General features: G+C 40.1%; 1 protein-coding gene and 1 long non-coding RNA gene across 2 annotated transcripts in view; one reads left to right on the top strand and one right to left on the bottom strand.

The window, feature by feature from the left end:
* The window catches only part of mgat4b (alpha-1,3-mannosyl-glycoprotein 4-beta-N-acetylglucosaminyltransferase B), a 98,291-nt gene that overhangs the window by 30,859 nt on the left and 48,546 nt on the right, over nt 1-18,886 (top strand). Inside the window, exons 2-3 of the mRNA XM_061048601.1 lie at nt 13,046-13,225; nt 16,075-16,218. Coding sequence (XP_060904584.1) covers nt 13,046-13,225; nt 16,075-16,218 — 324 coding nt within the window. The remainder of the gene's footprint in view (nt 1-13,045; nt 13,226-16,074; nt 16,219-18,886) is intronic.
* Nucleotides 4,184-6,377, bottom strand: LOC132982240 (uncharacterized). The gene is made up of 2 exons (XR_009674694.1): nt 5,402-6,377; nt 4,184-4,431 (listed from the first exon to the last, which is right to left on the bottom strand). It is a non-coding gene; the product is annotated as an uncharacterized LOC132982240 (long non-coding RNA).

Below are 18,886 nucleotides of genomic sequence, written 5' to 3'. Positions count from 1 at the left end.
ACTCCACAAATTGACTGAAACCAGAGCTCAGACGGTCTGCGCACACACACACACACACACACACACACACACACACCACTTCTAACGATGAAGTCATGGTGTTACATGAGACTGTTTGGGTTTCAACTGAGGAGACATTGTGTGTTCGATTTTTTATGATACAAAATAGTGAATAGAATTCCCGCTTGTATATCCGATAAATAGGACTTGTGGATAAAACAACCTCAATAGGGTACTGCAGTAAAATGTATGTGTAATGAAAAAAAAAACAAAGGTCCTGTTTGCTGAACACGGATCAGGGATGCGGCTCTTTCGGATTCATCCCGTATCCCGGCGTAAATCAGACCAAACACGTCGATGCTTAAGATGCCACTGCAGTAATGCAGCGTATCAAATTCAGGTTTTCCTTGGATTCATTTTGGGATTGGGGGAACTGGGAGACATTTGCTGTCTTTGGTGGAGAATTGCAACGTATACTTAAAACTTTAAATCAACCTGGGATGACCTTTGGTTCTGTTGGAATGGTAATTTTAAAAGTGGGTTAAAAGACAGAAGTCGTGATGATTCAAATCGATTTTTAGACAAAGACTGTGTCCTTCTGTGTTGTCATTTTCCTGGCACCTGTTTCACAACATCAAATCAAACCATATGCTGCGCACGTCATTCTAAACTGAAATCACAGTTTCCATATAAAGCAACATCTGTTCAACAAAGACTTGATCTGACAGGTGATTGGAAACCCTCGTTTTCCATCGATGTAGTTGAAAGACTTCAAGAATATCTGCAGTTTTTCTTCCAACACACCTGACTGAGAGCGGATCAATGCTCGTTTTTTTCTCCATCTGTCCGTCTTGAGAGGAGAAACAGAACCTGCCTTTGTTTATTTCATCCTTTTTGGCTAACATGCAAATGCTCCTAACAGCTTCTCTCTCCTTTGTGTCTGCTTTGCTCTTTAGTTTCTGATCTTTCTTTCTGTTGTCGGGTTTCTTGGCCGTCGTGAAGCTTTGTCCCGCGCGCTCTCTCTCTCTCTCTCCTTGTTTCAGACCGTCTGGTCCCGATGCTAATGCTCCTTCCAGTCCTCGGCTTTGATCTGTGTGAATTAAAGGAAGACAAGAAGAATAGTGCTTTGTCTAGCTGCTTCTTAAACTCTAGTTCCTGTTCTGAGTTTCTGTTTCCATCATGTCAGAGTTTTTTTTTTTTGTTTTAGTTTCATCACACCTGCAGATACTTTTCAGAGCAGGAGATGAGACTCAGGATGTCGACATTGAGGTGTTTTTCAGAGAAGGTTAACCCAGGAGCGAGAGAGAGAGAGAGAGAGCGAGAGACTTCTCACTTTATAAATCAGTGTGAACAGCAGAGGTGGATTGTGGGAGTCTTGAGGCGAGGTGTGAGCATTTGAAGTGAGGTTTGAGTAACTTTCCTCAAAGTTTCTCATCGCTTCTGTACCACAGACACCGAACATAAAGGATTAACGATCGATCTACTCTGGTGTTCTTTTTTATCTGGAAGTCAGAAGTTGGAGCTGGAAGAAGTTGTCACACCTGAGTTTAGTTTGTTCTTTTGAAAACAAAGATGTCCACAGGTAATCATGGACAGGACAGCACGAGCGACTGCTTTAATGTGACACACATCAAACAGTACTGTCCATAAAACAGCTTCAATGCGAAGACCTTTTGGATTCTGAGGGTAGTTTAGGGAAGTTTTTTATGACCTCTTGAGTTAAAATCTAAAACCTCATGAGATGTTCTAGTAAGAAATGACAATTCTGACTTCAAAATTAGGCACAGTACTTGTCCCCTTGTTGTTTTCGTGAGCTCTGCATAGCGAACAAAGAATTGACAGCGAAGATATAAGCAACCCGAATGTGTTTACCCGGTCAAATCAAACCAGAATGTGGAAAATGCTGCACATGTTGCAATGTTAATGTTGCACACTAACATTGCCTGTAGGAACTCACCTGATGATTGTGCTGAACAACAAACCTAGGGTCCAACACCATCTTCCCAGTTTTGTTTGCATTTAAAAATCTATATTTAGCATCCCTCATCACTAAAATATGATGGGGGATCTGTGTCCATGTTCAGAAAGTTGAGGATGTCAGTGGCATCTGGAAGTTGAATAACTCTTTCTTGGGCAGCAGTTAGTGCAGTCATTCTATCTGTACCTTGGACACACACACTGTAAGTGAGGTGATGTCATTATTTAAAGCCCCAGCTTTGACTGTGTTCATACTCCTCACATACCTGCCTGTGTGTGTGTGTGTGTGTGTGTGTGTGTGTGTGTGTGTGTGTGTGTGTGTGTGTGTGTGTGTGTGTGTGTGTGTGTGTGTGTGTGTGTGTGTGTGTGTGTGTGTGTGTGTGTGTGCGTGTGCGTGTGTGCAGACAGGGATGCAATTGACTTCCTTTGACACTGCCGGATTGAATTCATCACCTGTTTATTCTCTCTCTCCCCCTGCAGCTGTTTGACTCGCTGCTCACGAGACGTTTCAGTAGAAAAACATTTCTCTGCACCAAAAAAAAAATAAAGAAAATGATGGTGGTTTGCGACCTGACGACAGAACACAACGCTCAGGTTCGAAAAGGCCAGTTTGATGTCATCAGACCCTTACTGTGGAGATTTAGCTGTTTCATCTTAATTTTGACTAAATGTGAGAAAGTGTTATGATGACTTTTACAAACCCTTAATATCACCGAAACAGAAATTCTTTGTAGAGAAAGAGGTTATAGCAAGAATGTGAAGGCCTCATTTTGGCCGCCAGTAAAGTAATCTGGTGCAAAAAGAACGAAAAGGTCCAACAGAATGACAACGAAACTTTTCTTTGAGTTTTGAGTGGAAGGATTTAACAGTTTTAACGTCTGCAGACAGAACTCCAAACATCTGTTGAGCTCGTATTTCTTTCCATTTTTCCGGCTGTCAGAAGTTGTTTGTGCGTTTGCCGATTTAAAGAGGTGATCGTTTTGGCTCCATAAAGGTGAAATTAGAATCACTCTGCGGGTCAGTGCTTCAGTCAGACTTACATCAACATACTCCTGCTGAGCTCTTAATCCCAGAGAGCTGTTCATGATGCTGTTTGCTCGTTCTTGAATTTCAACATCCTGGCCTGGTGTACATCATTCTTGATGATAAGATACGATAAGAAACATTTTATTGTCCCCTTCAGGAAATTTGTGTTGGACACTCCTCTACAGCGAAGTCCACTTTAAATAGCAAGTGGCAATGTTGGAACAAGACTTAAAAACAAAACCTGCGACAGTTTTTTACTTTCTAAGGCCTCGTTTACACAACAATGATTTCAGCCAACAATGATTAACCTTTGTTGCGTTTGCGGTCGTCCGTTTACACAACAACTGGACTAAACAACTAAACCATGGAAACCACTCAGCAGCACGTCTTTAAGCACCTTTCCCTCGCTCTTACTTGTTGAATTTGTGTTGTTAAAAAAGAACTGTTAAACACCACTCTGGGACAGTGACCATGCCGTCACTGTAAGTACTTTCAGCAGCTTCATTTCCTCCCTTCCTCCTAGTCCTGAAACTTTACCCTGACTCAGCAGGTAAAACACAGAGCTCCACTTTCCTGTCAGTGGTCCCGTTTCTGCTCTGACATCCTGTTATGACATTATTTTTTAACTCCCTCTGGTTTTTATTCTGTTCGTCACAGTGTTATTTTGAGTTTTGAACACTTCCTTCTGGGAACCTGATTGTTTTTCTTCAGTTTAGTTTGTTACCTTTCTAGACAAAATGTCAGTCAGATACCCAAGACTTGTTATTACTGGGAATGTTAATAAATGTCACATTAACCGTTATCACATATACACACCTTAAAATAGCTGGATCATTTCAGGAGGATTGCTCCAGATAAAACCCCCTGACCTGGCTGTTCACATATGAACCTCACAGTGTTATACTATCCTTGTCAGACAGGAGGGGGTGCGGGGGTCTACTGAGGTCAGAGGTGATGTAAAAAAAGATGCAGGAGTAGCGGTAACGATGCTATAATGACAATATTTTCCTTTATATCAATGTTACGACTAGTTTACACTAGCAGAATTACACTATCAACAAAAGAACTGAGAACAACATACTGACGAACAGAAAACGTATCATATTGAAGTTTAAAATTCTGGCATCTCATCAACCCTAATAGCTGCTAATGTGCTCATTTGCAGAGAAAGTGACAAAAATCGCTTGTTCATTCATTTATTTTCCCCTCTCTATACGTGTGTGTGAGTGTGTTTCTCTCTCTGATTACACACCATCTGTCAGGGGAGAGATGGTGCTGGCGAAAAAAAGGGGGTTGGAGGGTAGTTGAAGGGGGTGCAGAGAGTTGTGAGACCCCTCGTTACAGACCTCGTTAGTGACTTCGTTAGAGAGTGCCAAAGCAATCTGTCCCTGCAGCTCAGCCATGTGAACAGGATCTTCCAGTTGCTGTCTGTTTAGCATTGAGGCCAAAAACATGGAGACACAAAAAAATCACATTCAGAATAAATTTTCTCCAGGAGAGTGTTCAAAATATTTATAAGTACCCACTTCCTGTAGAGGCAGCAGACTGCATTTCCATCTCAGGCAACTGGGAAATACATGCAATTACTTAAAGATATGAATGTATGCATTTTAAAAACCATTTTCAAAGTGATTATGAAAAGTTGAATTCAACAGAACATGGATTCATTAATCTCCTTCTGTGCCTTACATCTGATTATAATTCTGTGGTAGATCATAACAAATCAATGCATGTGATTAATCTGCACAAACTGTGGTTCAAATGAGACTGTTAAAGTTACACTTTGATAATGTGATCTGCATATTTTTCTCACAGTTATTTCAAAACTTTCATGCATTCACACGATAGACACAATATTTCAGTTTTTGCCCTTAAAAGTAAAGTAAAAATTCCAACTGGGCTGTTTATATGACTTGATTGTGAACATGCTGCTTTGCATACTTGACACAATGACCATCTTTAAAAAACAGATGTTTACAATATGCTTTGGTAGACGAATGAAAGGCAGAGACAGAGAAAAATAATCAATCAATAAAACAGTCAGGCCAACCAGAGAAGTCCAGAAAATTCTACAAAAGAAAAGAACAAAGTGCAAACACAAACGGTCAAAAAGAATAAAAGCAATTTAAAGGAATCAAAGTATTGAACAATGACACATCTGGAAAGTTGTCCAAATTCTAAGAAATGTTTAAAAGTACCTATGTTGCTCTATCTGACCATAGTTATCAACTTCTGTTTTTTTTGCATGAATCTCAGTTCCTGCCTTGTTTTGCAATGTGCAGGGCAGTGGCGGCAGGTCAATAGAGGGCGCTAGGGTGCATGCCCAACCTCTCACCCCAAGGAGAATGACAGACCTTCATTGCAAAGTTTTCTTTTAAAATAAAGTATCTAAACTTACTGATTGGTGATTCTGGTCTTTGCCACTAGAATCCAGCGCTCCGGGCCTCCGTCGACTCTCCTTAGAAGTTGCACATACTCATTTTGCTCCTCTTCAAAAGGAGTGTCGGTGGATGCACTCATAAGCTCATTACACACCATCACCCAAAATGAGGCAGCAGAGCGATACATCCCAACAACTGAAACATGAAGAGCATGTAATGACTGTTTGTTACGATGGATCAGAGCAGCAGACCAGACTAGCATGAGTCATCAGTTTGTATCCACAGAGTTTAGGACACATATGGCTGTAAGTACGAGTGCACATGGTGTTTTTTTGTTAAAGTTAAAAAAGATTGTTTCCTAAGTTAAAAGCACCCTGGATGACAATGTACCAGCTGCTCCTGGTGCAGGGCCGGCCAAAAACAAACGTGAAACCGATAGTCCAAAAACTGCAAAGTAGCAAAAACAAAAGCTTGTTCTTAATGCACCATATCTAATGCACCTTAAACAAGAATAGCATTTGCATCTCTCAGACAGTAAGCAGAACTAAGCAGTGAGAATTTCCATTCCCCACTTAGGCTGTTTGTTCCCACTCATATAACTCACAGCTAACACCAAAAAGGAAATACAAGTGGTATCTGTTATTGTTAGCACAAACCCTGGAAGACTTAACTTTCAATCTGTGTCCTCGTCCTTACTCACATCTGGCTAGAGAGCCGTCGACAAGCGAGCGGATATTCTCAACAAGTCCAGATTTTCTTTATGTGACACATCAGCACTGAAACAGGAACGAGATTGTTTTCTTCTCGCATATGTTGTGGTTTCTCTGCAAAAGAAAATGTCATGCACAACACTTTGCAAATATAGAGCCAGAGTGAGCATCTGTTTAAATATGCAACACATGCCTTCAACATGTTTGTTTTTTTTTTTTCCAAAACACAGTGACGGTAAGGATATTTTTGTTGGATAAACTGAAATGATATGACTATATGCTTGTTTGCTCCACTTTTAGTTGGGTATCAGTTTCATGTGGTGAGCAGTACTTGAGAAATAGTTTTGGCAGATAAGGAGCTGCTCAAACTTTTTGAAATATCTACTGCTGATGCTCTGGCAAACCATTAAAAAATTAATATATTTAAATCATATATTATTATATTTAAAATAGTAGTGCACTAACAGTGTGCAAACAGGTAATTACTGACTGATCTGTCTGCAGTGGAGAGGAAGCATCAGATAACTGAGTCTCTCCTTGACTCAGAATCAGTCAATTAATCAGTCAGTATCAGACTAATTATCAGAAACTGAGGCATTTATTGATCGGCAAAGAGGGTCAGGACTCATTTTCACCCCGACCACAAACACCACCTCCTTCCTGTCAACTGCAAAACCAGAAGACCATTAACTGTGACTCATCCATATGTGTGTGTGTGTGTGTGTGTGTGTGTGTGTGTGTGAGAGAGAGAGAGAGAGAGAGAGAGAGGATGCTGGGTAATCTCATTAACTGGGTGGTCTCCACTCTGTGACGGGTGGATATTATATTATAACATACACACACACACGCACACAAAATGCACTTATACAGCAGAGGATGATTCAACCTGACCGCCCTCTGAACCCTGCTTAGTATGTGTGATGTACTGCATGTGTGTGTGTGTGTTGTGGTATTACAGTGCAGGATTACAGTGTATTAGTGCTGTTTATCCGTCTACATTGAGCTATTGATCTCAGTGTTTTTGTCAGTACGTTTGGTTTCATTTGTGTGCATTGAAAATAACCGGAAAAAAAACAGAGAAAAAAATCGTATTCCCCAAATGTTTAAATTCAAGATTTATTTCATTTTTCTTTTTTTTTTTACGTATCTGCACAAATTAACAAATAAGAAAAATTCTGCTCTCCCAGCCAACAGCAGCGTAAAATGATATTTTAAACAAATATTTAAAATTGTCTGAATAATACATTAGTCTGCTAACACAACAATGCAGAGGCCACTGGAAATTGCTGCTCAAGCAAAAGGACAATTTTTGTCCGCCACTGGCGCTTGAGCCCTTCGTGCAAATGCGAAGATGTTTTTCATAATTGTTCAGCCCTGATACAAAGTGGTAGGTTGACGCTTTGGCAATATACATTTAAAACATTTTTTCCAACACAATCATGGGAAATAAAAGGATGTTCTTGTTTTAACCGTGAGAAACAGAAGTCCTCACTTAGTCGTCATGGAGTTGTGGTCCACTCTTTGTTGTGTTTACATGAAAGTGTGTGTCATCTCTTCCCTACTTTCCTGCCGCTGATCTTATTGTCTTTGATTGTGTGAACACAAACACACAAATGACCTCAGTTACCTTGGGGTCAAAGGTTAACACATGAATGAAAAAGGCGTGTAGAGAACCTTTAAAACACAATCCTTGCTCTTTGTGTGTTTTTATCTGTCACAAACACACGCTCTTTGTTTACAGCGTGTTGCTTTTTAAAACAAATGTCTTATCTTATACCTGGAAGAGAAACCACTTAAACCCCTGCAAGACTGATGGACACAGTTAAGTGCCATGCAGGCGCCCCCTACAGGCTGGAGAGTGTATTACAGCCACTAGCAGCCAGGTCAGAAGGTTTTATCTGGATTTAAACGATCCAGATTTGGTAATCCACTATTTGTTGAGGGTTGTTCAAAGAGTAACTGAATCCAGGCCTCTGCTGTGATCAGGATGATGCTGATTGTTTTGGATCAAAGTTATCACAATCCTACTCAAAAGCTTTGATCAACACAAACTGGAGGATTGATCAGGATCAGATCATCTGATTTCATAACCCTTTTTGTCTTTTGAACAAACCCGATTTCAAGATGTGATCCTATCTGATAGCTTTAATCTTGTTGGATTACTTCTGAACAACCGGGGCCCAGGAGATAAAGATGTAAATGTATGAGGAGAGATTCACGGTGAATCATAGTTATCAAAGTGAGAGTGAATGGAGGGAGAGAGGTGAGAGAAAAAAAAACACATCAGGAACAGCTGCATGCAGGTGTTCATTTTTAAACTTAGTTATTATTTCAGTTTCAGCAGCTCGTGCACTCATATTCACAGTTTTCCATTTGTTTCTTTATGTCCTTACAGCTGTATCTATAGTTTATAGATTAATCAACAAAATGACATTAGGACTAAACTAAACTCCATCTTTAAGTGTGGTACAATTGCCGGATAGACAGTCACAAATATCCAGTTCTCTTATCCCATAAATCAAACAAATCTGACTGCTAGACTGTTTATAATGTTACTCAAACAGGCAGTGTCAGAACTTTAGAAACACAAACTTCCTTCAAAATTAAAGGACTTAAAATATTCCTCCTCACTCCACAGAGTTATTAATATGCAGAAGACTTCCACCCTTACATAAAAGTATCTGTCTTCTGTCTGCATGCACTCAGATCAGATCTTTACAATAATCTGAAGTCACTCTACCTTCAGGGGGGACAGAAGCAGCTGCTGCTGATCGTCTGCACATGACAGTCTTCATTCAGTAGCTCCATGTTTGTGTCTTCTTCTTCTTCTCGAGGACATCTGGTCACTTTCAGTGCAGCTTCTTTTGACGTGTTGCCCAGATGTTTCCCGTCGCTCTGCTCAGTGTCATTGATCTAAATATTGATGTAAAACAGTGAGAGCTTCTTTTTTATTTTTTTTTACGAGCCACCATACAGGGAACATCTGTGCCTGCAGGAGAGAAGCACCACGCCCTGATGCTGAATTTTACATCAAACTCTACTGTTGTCTGCTATGTTAGCCTGTTAGCTTACACTGGCTGACACAGTGTTAGTCCTGGTGAATCTAACATGAATCTCTGCAGCCATTCTGTCAGAGTTTGCTCGTAGTATTTTTAGACAGAGGAAGACCTATTAAAAACGATCACTAAGCCAAATGAATTCTCACTGAACTGACGTCTAAGCTGGAGTTTTCAGGTGTCTTAATCGTTGTGGATTTTACAGATCACTTACATTTTTATTAGGCCTTCAGCATCAACGTGTTACAGTAATGTGATAAAGAAATGAATGCATTCATTTCTTTATCACATTGATAGCGTGCTATTTTGTCTCTTTTGGCACACTGTTGGTATGAAAAGAAACAACCCTGCTGCACCTTTGAATGGCTCATTTCACTGAAAGTAATATCCACCTTGCCACATCACCCATTACACCGTTTTTACGGTTCCCTTCAGCTATTTTCACTTACTTTTTGATCGGTAACAAGTATGTTTTTTGGTCCTTAAGTTAATAATTTGACCTTAGATCTACCGGAAGTAACTTAAAAAAAAAACCAATACAAGCAGGTTTTTATTTACTCCAGAACAGGAAGTGAAATACCCATAGCTGTTGTACAGTTCTTTTATACAGTGCTCGTTTAAGAGTGACAGTCTGTCATGGAGTCTGTCTTCAGCGTGCAGAAACTCTGAGTTCACTGTTTAACAGACTGAGTGCTGCAGAGAGGAGATTATTTCATCAGAGCAGATAAATAACTGGGTAGGAGCATCATTAAAAACCCATCAGTGTGTGTGTGTGTGTGTGTTTGTGTGTTTGTGTGTGTGTGTGTGTGTGTGTGTGTGTGCATGTATGTGCATGTTTATGTGTGTGTGTGTGTGTGTGCATGTATGTGCATGTTTATGTGTGTGTGTGTGTGTGTGTGTGTGTGTGCCTTCAGTTATCAGCCAAACAAATGTGACTATTGCGCTCCATTAATGAGGGTTTCGGGGAATAATTACAGTAAAATGAGATCGTTTCTGTCTGTTTTCACTTTTCCATCAATTAAAGTTCAGCTGAGAGACACACACACACACACACACAACACAACTCTGATTTTACATAAAAGCAAAAACACAAAATATATCAACAACCACTGCTTACATTTCCCTACATCCAGCAGTGAAAGTACTTTGATATTCTTCCCGGGACTACTGCTACATTCACATAGTTCAGCTCTCCTTGAAAACCATTAAAGGCATTGAAAGAAACGAGGAATACTTGACATTTTGTATAGCAAAAGATTTGTTTCAACCTTCTCCAGGCACTCCACTTTCAAAATCCTCACAAATTCCAACAGCTTTATTTAAAACCTGATCGGTTCAGGTCTAGTTGTGGAAAATCGAATGTCCCAGAACTCCCCCTTTTACTGGTGTTTAGGAAGTAAAAAAACATGTGCAGTCTCGTGCTGTTAAAATGTGTTACAGAGAAATCCGTGATGGTCGACTCACACACAGCTTGTCTGAGCTGCTGTCTGAGTTGTATGAATAAAACAGAACATCATGAAATATCAGGACTTATTCTCCCACACATTTTACTTTACCTCACAGCACTGGATATGAGGCAGCTGCAGCATGTTTTTAACTGGGTAAATAAATCAATCTGCCTCTTCTTCCTGGAACTTTTGCACTATATTGTGCTGTTTGAATTAATCAGCTATATTACACATCAGGGTGGCTTTAACCATCGCTTTACAAACTTTGTCAAAAAAAATGACCAAGTGAAGTCATACGCTTGAGCTATAAAATATAAAGTAAGTCAGGTATTTCTCTGATTAATCCTGTAAAGGTCTTTATCTGATGCGTCCATGTTGTCATTTATTTGATGAAGCACCCTCAGACGGCGGTGACATTAAAGTCAGAGCGCTGAATAAAGTGAATGGAGATGTCTGCATGTGGGCCTTACAGGGATTACAGCAGATTTACCTTCACACAGAATTAACTCAGCGGGATGATGGAGGGATGATGGATGATGTTTGCTGCAGAAGATGAAGGATTTTCATGTTTTTACTCAGATTATGTCGTCTTTTTTTTCTGCACCTGTTGATCAGGACAAGCTGGTACTGTGCAGTCAGTCCCATCAAATATCTCTGTGCTGTAATCCTGTGAAGCCCGAGTCTGTCCCCCTTTTTCTCTCTCGGTCACTTACTGATAGGGAGTTTAGAACATGAAGTCAGAAATCAAATCAATCAGATTTCAGACTGTATTAAGTATTTTCTTTGTGCGGTGTCTGTGATCAGATTCATGCTGTTTTCAGTTTAGGTAAATCAAAAGAAATTCATGATGCTTCAGTGTAAGGTTGTCAAAATGTTATTCATACTTAATAAGAAAGGTGCACTGGAGAGGAATACATCCATCATAAAGTGTTTCAGTATTGAAATGTTGCCCATGTATTTGTGCACAGCTGCTGGAGTTTTCCTGCAATTTTTGGTACCGGTAATTATTGGTGCCTAGGACTTCTATTTTCATGTCAACATTTCTTCAGTCAATTACAGATTTGTTTAAGATATGCTTCAGTATAAAAACAGTTATTGTGACATAGCTGATGGATGATGACGGTCTGAAGCTTTTACTTCACCAGCTCCTTGATGCAAAAAAACACAAATTAGGACAAAGTCTGGAAGAAGTTCAGGAAGGAACAACCAAGATGAGGGTTCTGTCAGTGAAGTAAAAACAGGCCCCAAAAAAAGAGCACAACAGTATAATTTGTTTGTAGTTTTTTTAATCTTGGACAATTTTCAAAATGCACAAAACAAATCTTATTGTCAGACTTCTCCAATAATTCAACAGTCAAAGCAATAATTCTACAATTCACTTAGCAGACGCGTTTATCCAATCGACTTTCAGGTGTGTTCCAACAAGTATGCACAGGCTCAAGGTTGTCCCATTCACTGTCGAGTCTTTGAATTCATGGTAATCTCTAAAACACCAGAGCACCTCTGCAGGGGTTTTCCAGGGAAGATTAGGATTGTGCCTGACAAAGACAGAGCAAACTGTGAGCCTAAATCCACCGGAAGACGTTCTGGGCTGGATTGTTAGAGAGAATCTGTTTCGATAAGGCAAGACCAGCAGGTCAATCTGTGTCTGTCAGGAAGGTAATCCTCATCATGACGGTCTCAGGAGTCCATTAGGAAAAAAAAAGATCAAATCAAACAAGATAAAAAAACACAATGTAAAAACAAACATGGTAAAAAGACAAAAACAGACAGAACACCACCGATATAAAGTCAGGGATCTTATTCCACAGGGCTGTCAGCATCAGAGTGTTAATTGAGGTGTGTTTAAGGTCTGAAATGAATGCATCAATTCTTTTTAATCTCATTAATAGTGTGCCATTCTGTCCCTTTCAGTGCACCTTAGTTAATCCACCGTAGCGTCTCGCTGCAGGCTTGAATCCAGAGTGATGGAAATAAACAACACGGCGCCTTTGAATGGCTCCGAGTTGACCTTGTGACATCATACATTTCACTTATTTACCGTTCCTTTGAGCTGTTCTCATTCACTTTTCAATGAGCAGTGAGAAATCAATGTGGTCTTGTGAATATACTATGCTGTATTGAGTTTTTTTTTTTGCACAGCCCTGCTTACAATGGAACTGCACAGAAAAGGAAGTCTTTTATTTTGAGCTTCTTGCTACATCAAAACAACCAAAAAGTTAGTCGCTGTTATCGGAGGCGTTTTCAATCTCTTTTCAAATACTGTAGAGTTCATGAGGGCCCTCTCATGGAGTCCTTTAGGGATAATGGTAACTTTTTGAAAGGCTGCATTTCTGAAAGCTCTTCTTGAGGATAATAACTCGCAGTCAAATAAGAGATATGTGAATCAACAGTCCAATTATTAGAGAAAGCGTTCACTGACCTCCTCCTCTTCTCTCTGTCTGCAGGAGATGTGGTGGATATCTACCAGCGGGAGTTCCTGGCGTTGAGGGAGCGCCTCCACTCGGCCGAGCAGGAGAACCTGCGTCGCTCCAAAGAGCTGAACCTGGTCTTGGAGGAGATCAAGAGGGCCATCGCTGAGAAACAGGCGCTGAGGGACATCAACCGCACCTGGAGCAGCCTCTCAGGTCAGTAATCATCTAATTTAGCCTGCTGTAGAGTGGAATAGTCTGGTCTAGTCTAAGTCATGGTTAGGGTTGTCACAATACCAGAATGGGCAACGTTTTTGCGCAATTTAGACAAATAGTGTGCAGGAGCCATTTTTGATGTATTCATTCTTCTGCAATGCCCCTGTCTTATTCAAGATTCAAGATTCAAGATTCCAAAAACTTTATTGTCTATCACATTGTGGCAGAAAATTACCTTTTTGTTGAGGCTCATTAACATGAAAACATACAAACATTCACACTAACACTCACATTAGGTCATAAATAGCTAAAAGTACCCTAAATAGGTAAAAACACGTATGCACAGCATTTAAAAAATGCTTATCTAGTTGTTTAAAATGCGTATTGCAGTGGGAATAAAAGAGTTTCTGCAAGTTTTCTTTTTCACCAGTGGTACTCTAAAACGAGTGCCTGAGGGGAGCAGCTGAAACGAGTGGTGAAGGGGGGTGTGAAGGGTCCTGAGTGATGCAGACTGCTTTCCTTTTGTGCTGCTCGCATGTAAAGTTCTGACAGTTGGATCTGGGTGGTGCCGGTGACTTTTGTTTAATGATACCAGTGCGTTTTTTCTTGCATTTTTTGGTGAGATATCAAATAGATGTTGTTGTTTTTTGAAGTTTCGGTACTTTTCATGTACTTTTTGTAAGTACTTTTACTTTTCATTTATATGACAGAGGTCGCATTGGTTTGAAACAAGTGATATTAAAACGTATCCAAATTCTGACAACGTGAAATAGCTGTCGACTTTCTTTAATCTCCTCAGTGGGGTCCAGAAGAAATCTAAACGGGTCTAAACTCTAGTATAGTTTACCTGGTTTTACCTGGTTTCATTTATTCTGGGCAAGTTTTGTATTCTATTGTCTAAAGCGGTCTAATGTAGTGGTCCTTCCTGTTTTAGCCTCGTCTAATCTGGACTACCTGGGAATCTTTATTTTGACATAAAAATGTAGAAGATGTACACACAGTGCTGGACTTGGCAGTAGTAGGTTTGTAGTCCAAGCTTTATTGACCAATGACTTATCAGCAGGCTTTGTTGTATGCAGGAAAAACAGTCTGAATTGAGAGCAAAAACAGGCAGAAAGCAATCTTTCGTAGTGATATCCTGACTCCAATCAGCAGTAATCAAGATGTATGCATCTCTTTATACAGATATCTGCGTGTGAGCTGCTCACAATATGTTCTACATAAAACATTTTAACTATACTGACAAATCTGCTTGACGCTGTGTCACTAAAGCCAATCAGCGTTTCAGATTTCCCGATTTCCTTGAATGCATCAGAAGTTATTGTTCTGACCTTCATTTAACAAACACTTCTCCTCTTGAGGAAAGTCCTGACCAAGCTTGAGTTTTCACTTTTTATAAATCTGCATCATGATGTTGTTACATCAGCAGACCTAAGAGCCGTTGATGTTCTCCTCTGGGGGATGTAATGAAAATGACAGAGTTTGCTTTGTACATGTATCTGGAGGGGAGAATTTCACTTTATTTCGATGTGAGCACACAACTTTTTAAGTTGCTGACTGGGCTCTAAACAATGCAGCGCATAGAAAAGAATGCACTGAAATTACTTAGAAGTCGGCATCCACTCTGAGAGGCAAATATCATCATCAGAGGTTGACTGCTGATTGGACCGACAGCAGATCTCATGTAATTCTAACTTTTTTAGAGGAGGGTTAATTTAACCTGGTCTGGTCTAAACTAGTCGTCTGTGATATAAAATGGAAAGACTTGGTCTCAGCTGTTAGAATCCAGTTCATATTGGTCTACACCAGGTCAAAACTGGACTGCTCACATTTCCTCTGATCAGAGGAGACAAGTCTAGATCGAACCTGTTCTGGTCTGATTTAGTCCAATATGTTCTAACCTGACCTTGTCTTGCCTGGTCTAACTTTGGGTTTGTTCTAATATGACTTAATAGGACTTGGTTTAACATGGTCTGGATTGATCTATTCCAGTCTCAGCTGGTCTCACTTTGTCTAACCTGGTTTCTCCTGGTTGAATCATGCTTTGAGTTTTATTTTTAGAGGAGATAAGGCTGGTGTCGTATAATTCAGCCTGAACTGGTTTATCCTACTCTAATCTCTTCAAACTTGGTTTTACCTGGTCTCACCTAGTCTTATCTGGTCTAAATTGGTCTTGCCTGCTCTCTTTTTATCTTTTCTGAAGGGAAAATGCTGGATCTAACCTGGTTTGGTCCTATTCGGTTGTCGAAATCTTTAATACTTTGATACTCTTCAAAACCACATGCTTACCAACTATACATTCTCTATAGTATCCAAAAGTCCCTAAAATAAAAAAAATCTTCAGATCTTCATTCATATTTCAACAAAAGCCGCCTTAAAGAAAGAGATAACAAAGTCTAAATTCCACAAAAACACAAGAATTCAAAACCAAAATATTGGCAACATATTTTTACAATACAGTGTGCAGGAGTTTGCCTGCAATTTATAGCGATTAAAAACAAGAAATATCCCAATATTGGGTATCTAGGTCTTCTACTTTTGTTGCCATGGTATCGAAACAGATATCTAGTTGATTTTTTTAGTAGAACCATGTCAAAGTTTACAATTCTGGTATTATAACACTCCTTATTAGTCCAATGTTGTCAAAATGTTCTAATCATGTCATATATGTATCACCTGGACTAATCCGCTCTCACCTTCTCGGTTCTATTCCTCTTAGTCTCCTTTGGTCTTGTGTGAGCTGATTTAACTGAGTCTCACCTGGTCCGTACTAAACATATCCTGTTAAACCTTTCAGCTGGTCTGATGACTTCTAACAAGGTCTCACCTGGTCTCATGTCTTATTTCAGAGGAGACAAGGCTCAAGTTGTGGAATGTGAGCAGCAGTAAAAACGTGCTGCAGCTTCCCTCCATCTTCCATCACCTTCCTCACCTGCTGAACCGCGAGGACAGCCTGCTGCCCGCCGTGCACCTGGGACAGGGGCGCACTGGAGGTAAAAACAAACACACTAAAATCCTATATAAATATAACATGATTCAGGCATAACTATTACACACACAAACTCGCCTCCGTTGGTCCAGGCCCGGGGCGCCTCTCAGGTCCTGCAGCCCGGGCACAGTGCATCTCTCCTGGGGAACGAGCTCACTGAGCCCCCCCTGATACACTCACATCCCCTGGAGAGTAAAACAAACAGCTACCACCAAGCAGGCTATAGCAAGGTCACTGAGTGTGTGTGTGTGATTGTGTGTGTGTGTGTCAGCTCTAATTTATTTATAAAGCATTTTTTCTGCTTAGTAAACCATTTCCTGACAAGCCTGCTGTATGCACAGAGGGCATAAAAACAGATAAAAACCAGTGAGAACAGACACATCACAAAGATATTAGTGTGTGTTCAAGTGTGTGTGTGTGCAGTCGAATGTATTTATGATGCACTTTGAGTAAAACAGGTTAGTCAGACTGAAAGTGCTTTATTGTGCAGTGAAGGACGGGGAGATAAAAACAAAGAGAAGAACCACAGCAAGAAATTTATATGTATTTATCTGATTGTGTGTGTGTCAGTGTGTGTGTGTGTCCGTGACAAATCTGATTTATATGTTAAGTTTTTGAAACTAAACAGGCTCAGCACAAAGTGTTTTTTTCCCCCTGAGCAGTGAGGAGAGAAAAGCAGGTTAAAGGAGACGGAGAGGCTTGTAAATGTACAGATTAAAGTCTACAGGGTGTGTGTGGATGTTTTCTCATTTGTGTGTGTTTGCATTCGTTCTGATTTTCTTTGGGCCAACTTTAACAGTTTGACCTCAAATGCAGTTTGGTTTTGGACAGTTTGTCAAATAATAACTGGATATAATGTGCTAAAAAGTTACTGAATGTCCCAGTAGGTTTCTCCAGCCAGCAGCAGTAAAACAGCCTGTAATGGCTGTAATGTAATCCTCAAACCAACAAACAGTATGTAGGAATTTGGTTTGGTGTGCTTTGGCGCCCACTGAAGGTCTCTGAGTGCAACCGCACTGTCGCTAAACAGACATAGAGTGCTGTTAACGCCTCACCCTCTTAGACGACGTGCATTTGTTGACAAGTAGAGAGTGGCAAAGCTGGCAAAGATGTGAGATGCCAAAGAACCACGTCGACTGACAAGGTACAATTACCAGATTTTGCGAAAACATGATTCTGCTTGCGTCTTCAAGGCAAGGCAAGTTCATTTATATATCACATTTCAACAACAAGGCAATTCAAAGTGCTTCACACAAGACATCAAAAGCATCATGACAGAGATAAGAAAAAAAACATTAAAATAGAACGTTTAAAAATCACTGACATTATTAAATCTGAACATATGTTCAAATAAAAATAATTCAAATTAAATTAATTGAAATAAATAAAGTAAAAATATAAAAAGGCATCTTGTTGCTGATTAGCTTTAGCTGTGTACAGCGTTTCAAAGTACTGCGGCACAAGCCTGTGCTCTTGTCAGGCCACGGTCGTGTAGCGATGCGGAGGTCAAAAAATGTTAAAAATCTGGCTAAAGACCTCCTGTATCTATCAAAAAATACAGTCCTGAGGATTTGGAAATGTCCAGGACCGGCTGATGATTAAATTAGGTTTAGAAAAAAGAAGATATAGAGAATGTAAGCAAAGCAGAGAGCAAGAAGAATAGCGTCTGCACTGTAAGAAAGCAGGAAGCTTCAGCCTGTTGTTTGCATGTGGATTATGTTTCTGTCATTCACCTATATCAATCCATCATTCAATCTTTATTTGTATAGTGTCAATTCTGCCAATGCTTGGTCGCGCTCTCTTGGCTTTATCCATCACTGTCCTCTTCCGTCTCTTCACCGTGGTCATTTTATCAAACCGTACAGAGATGGACTAACTGGTTTCTTTTTATAACTGAAGGCTTGTGTGTGAATTAGTGCTGTAAAGCTGTAGGCACTTCTCGTGACGGACAATGGCCTGCTGTAGCCTGCTGCCAAAGTTACATAGTGCACAGTAGTAACCATGTGATTGGGGCACTCTGTGGACATGGGAGGTTCATGAGGTTCTCCCTGTTAAAAGTTTTTGTGTACAATTGGATCGATCTTTAAAAACTACTATTTTCCACTAAAAGTTGTTTTTGTCTCTGCGGGCTCAGATTGTTATTCTAAGTGTCTGACAACATTAGAGAAAGGATCCCCGCAGAGATGTGAAGTAGGGCTCAATAAATAACCAAATCACTGCAGAGGACTTTCCCGTTTGCATCATCAGCTGTCCCCGCCCTTACCCTTTCGTTTCGGAGGGACACCCTTGTCACCTAGCAACCACAATACCCTGATTATCATCTCCCAACGCTTCATTGACAAATGTTGACTCATGAAGGGCAGACCACTGTTCTTAATCATCATGAATGACACACTGAAATGTGTTCAAACTAAACAAGTCATTGTGGTTTACCAAGCTATACATATTTTGATTCCTGATTAGACACATTTTCATTTTAATACCTTCATTTTGTTCTGTTTTTTTTTTTTTTCTGTAAGTGGCTAATGCTTACTATCTAATTGTGTTCTATATTCCATTTTGTAATTGTAACGTCAGACTCTTAAATTAAGGTTTACAAAAATGAGCACGTGAAGGATCAATGAATGGAGACGCGTGGCCACAAAGGATGCACCGGATGGTTCCTTTGTTTG

This window comes from Labrus mixtus, chromosome 10 (assembly GCF_963584025.1).
Source record: "Labrus mixtus chromosome 10, fLabMix1.1, whole genome shotgun sequence".
NCBI classification, from domain to species: Eukaryota; Metazoa; Chordata; class Actinopteri; order Labriformes; family Labridae; genus Labrus; species Labrus mixtus.
Note: the sequence above shows the minus strand (reverse complement) of the source record. Positions and strands in the feature narration are given on the sequence as shown.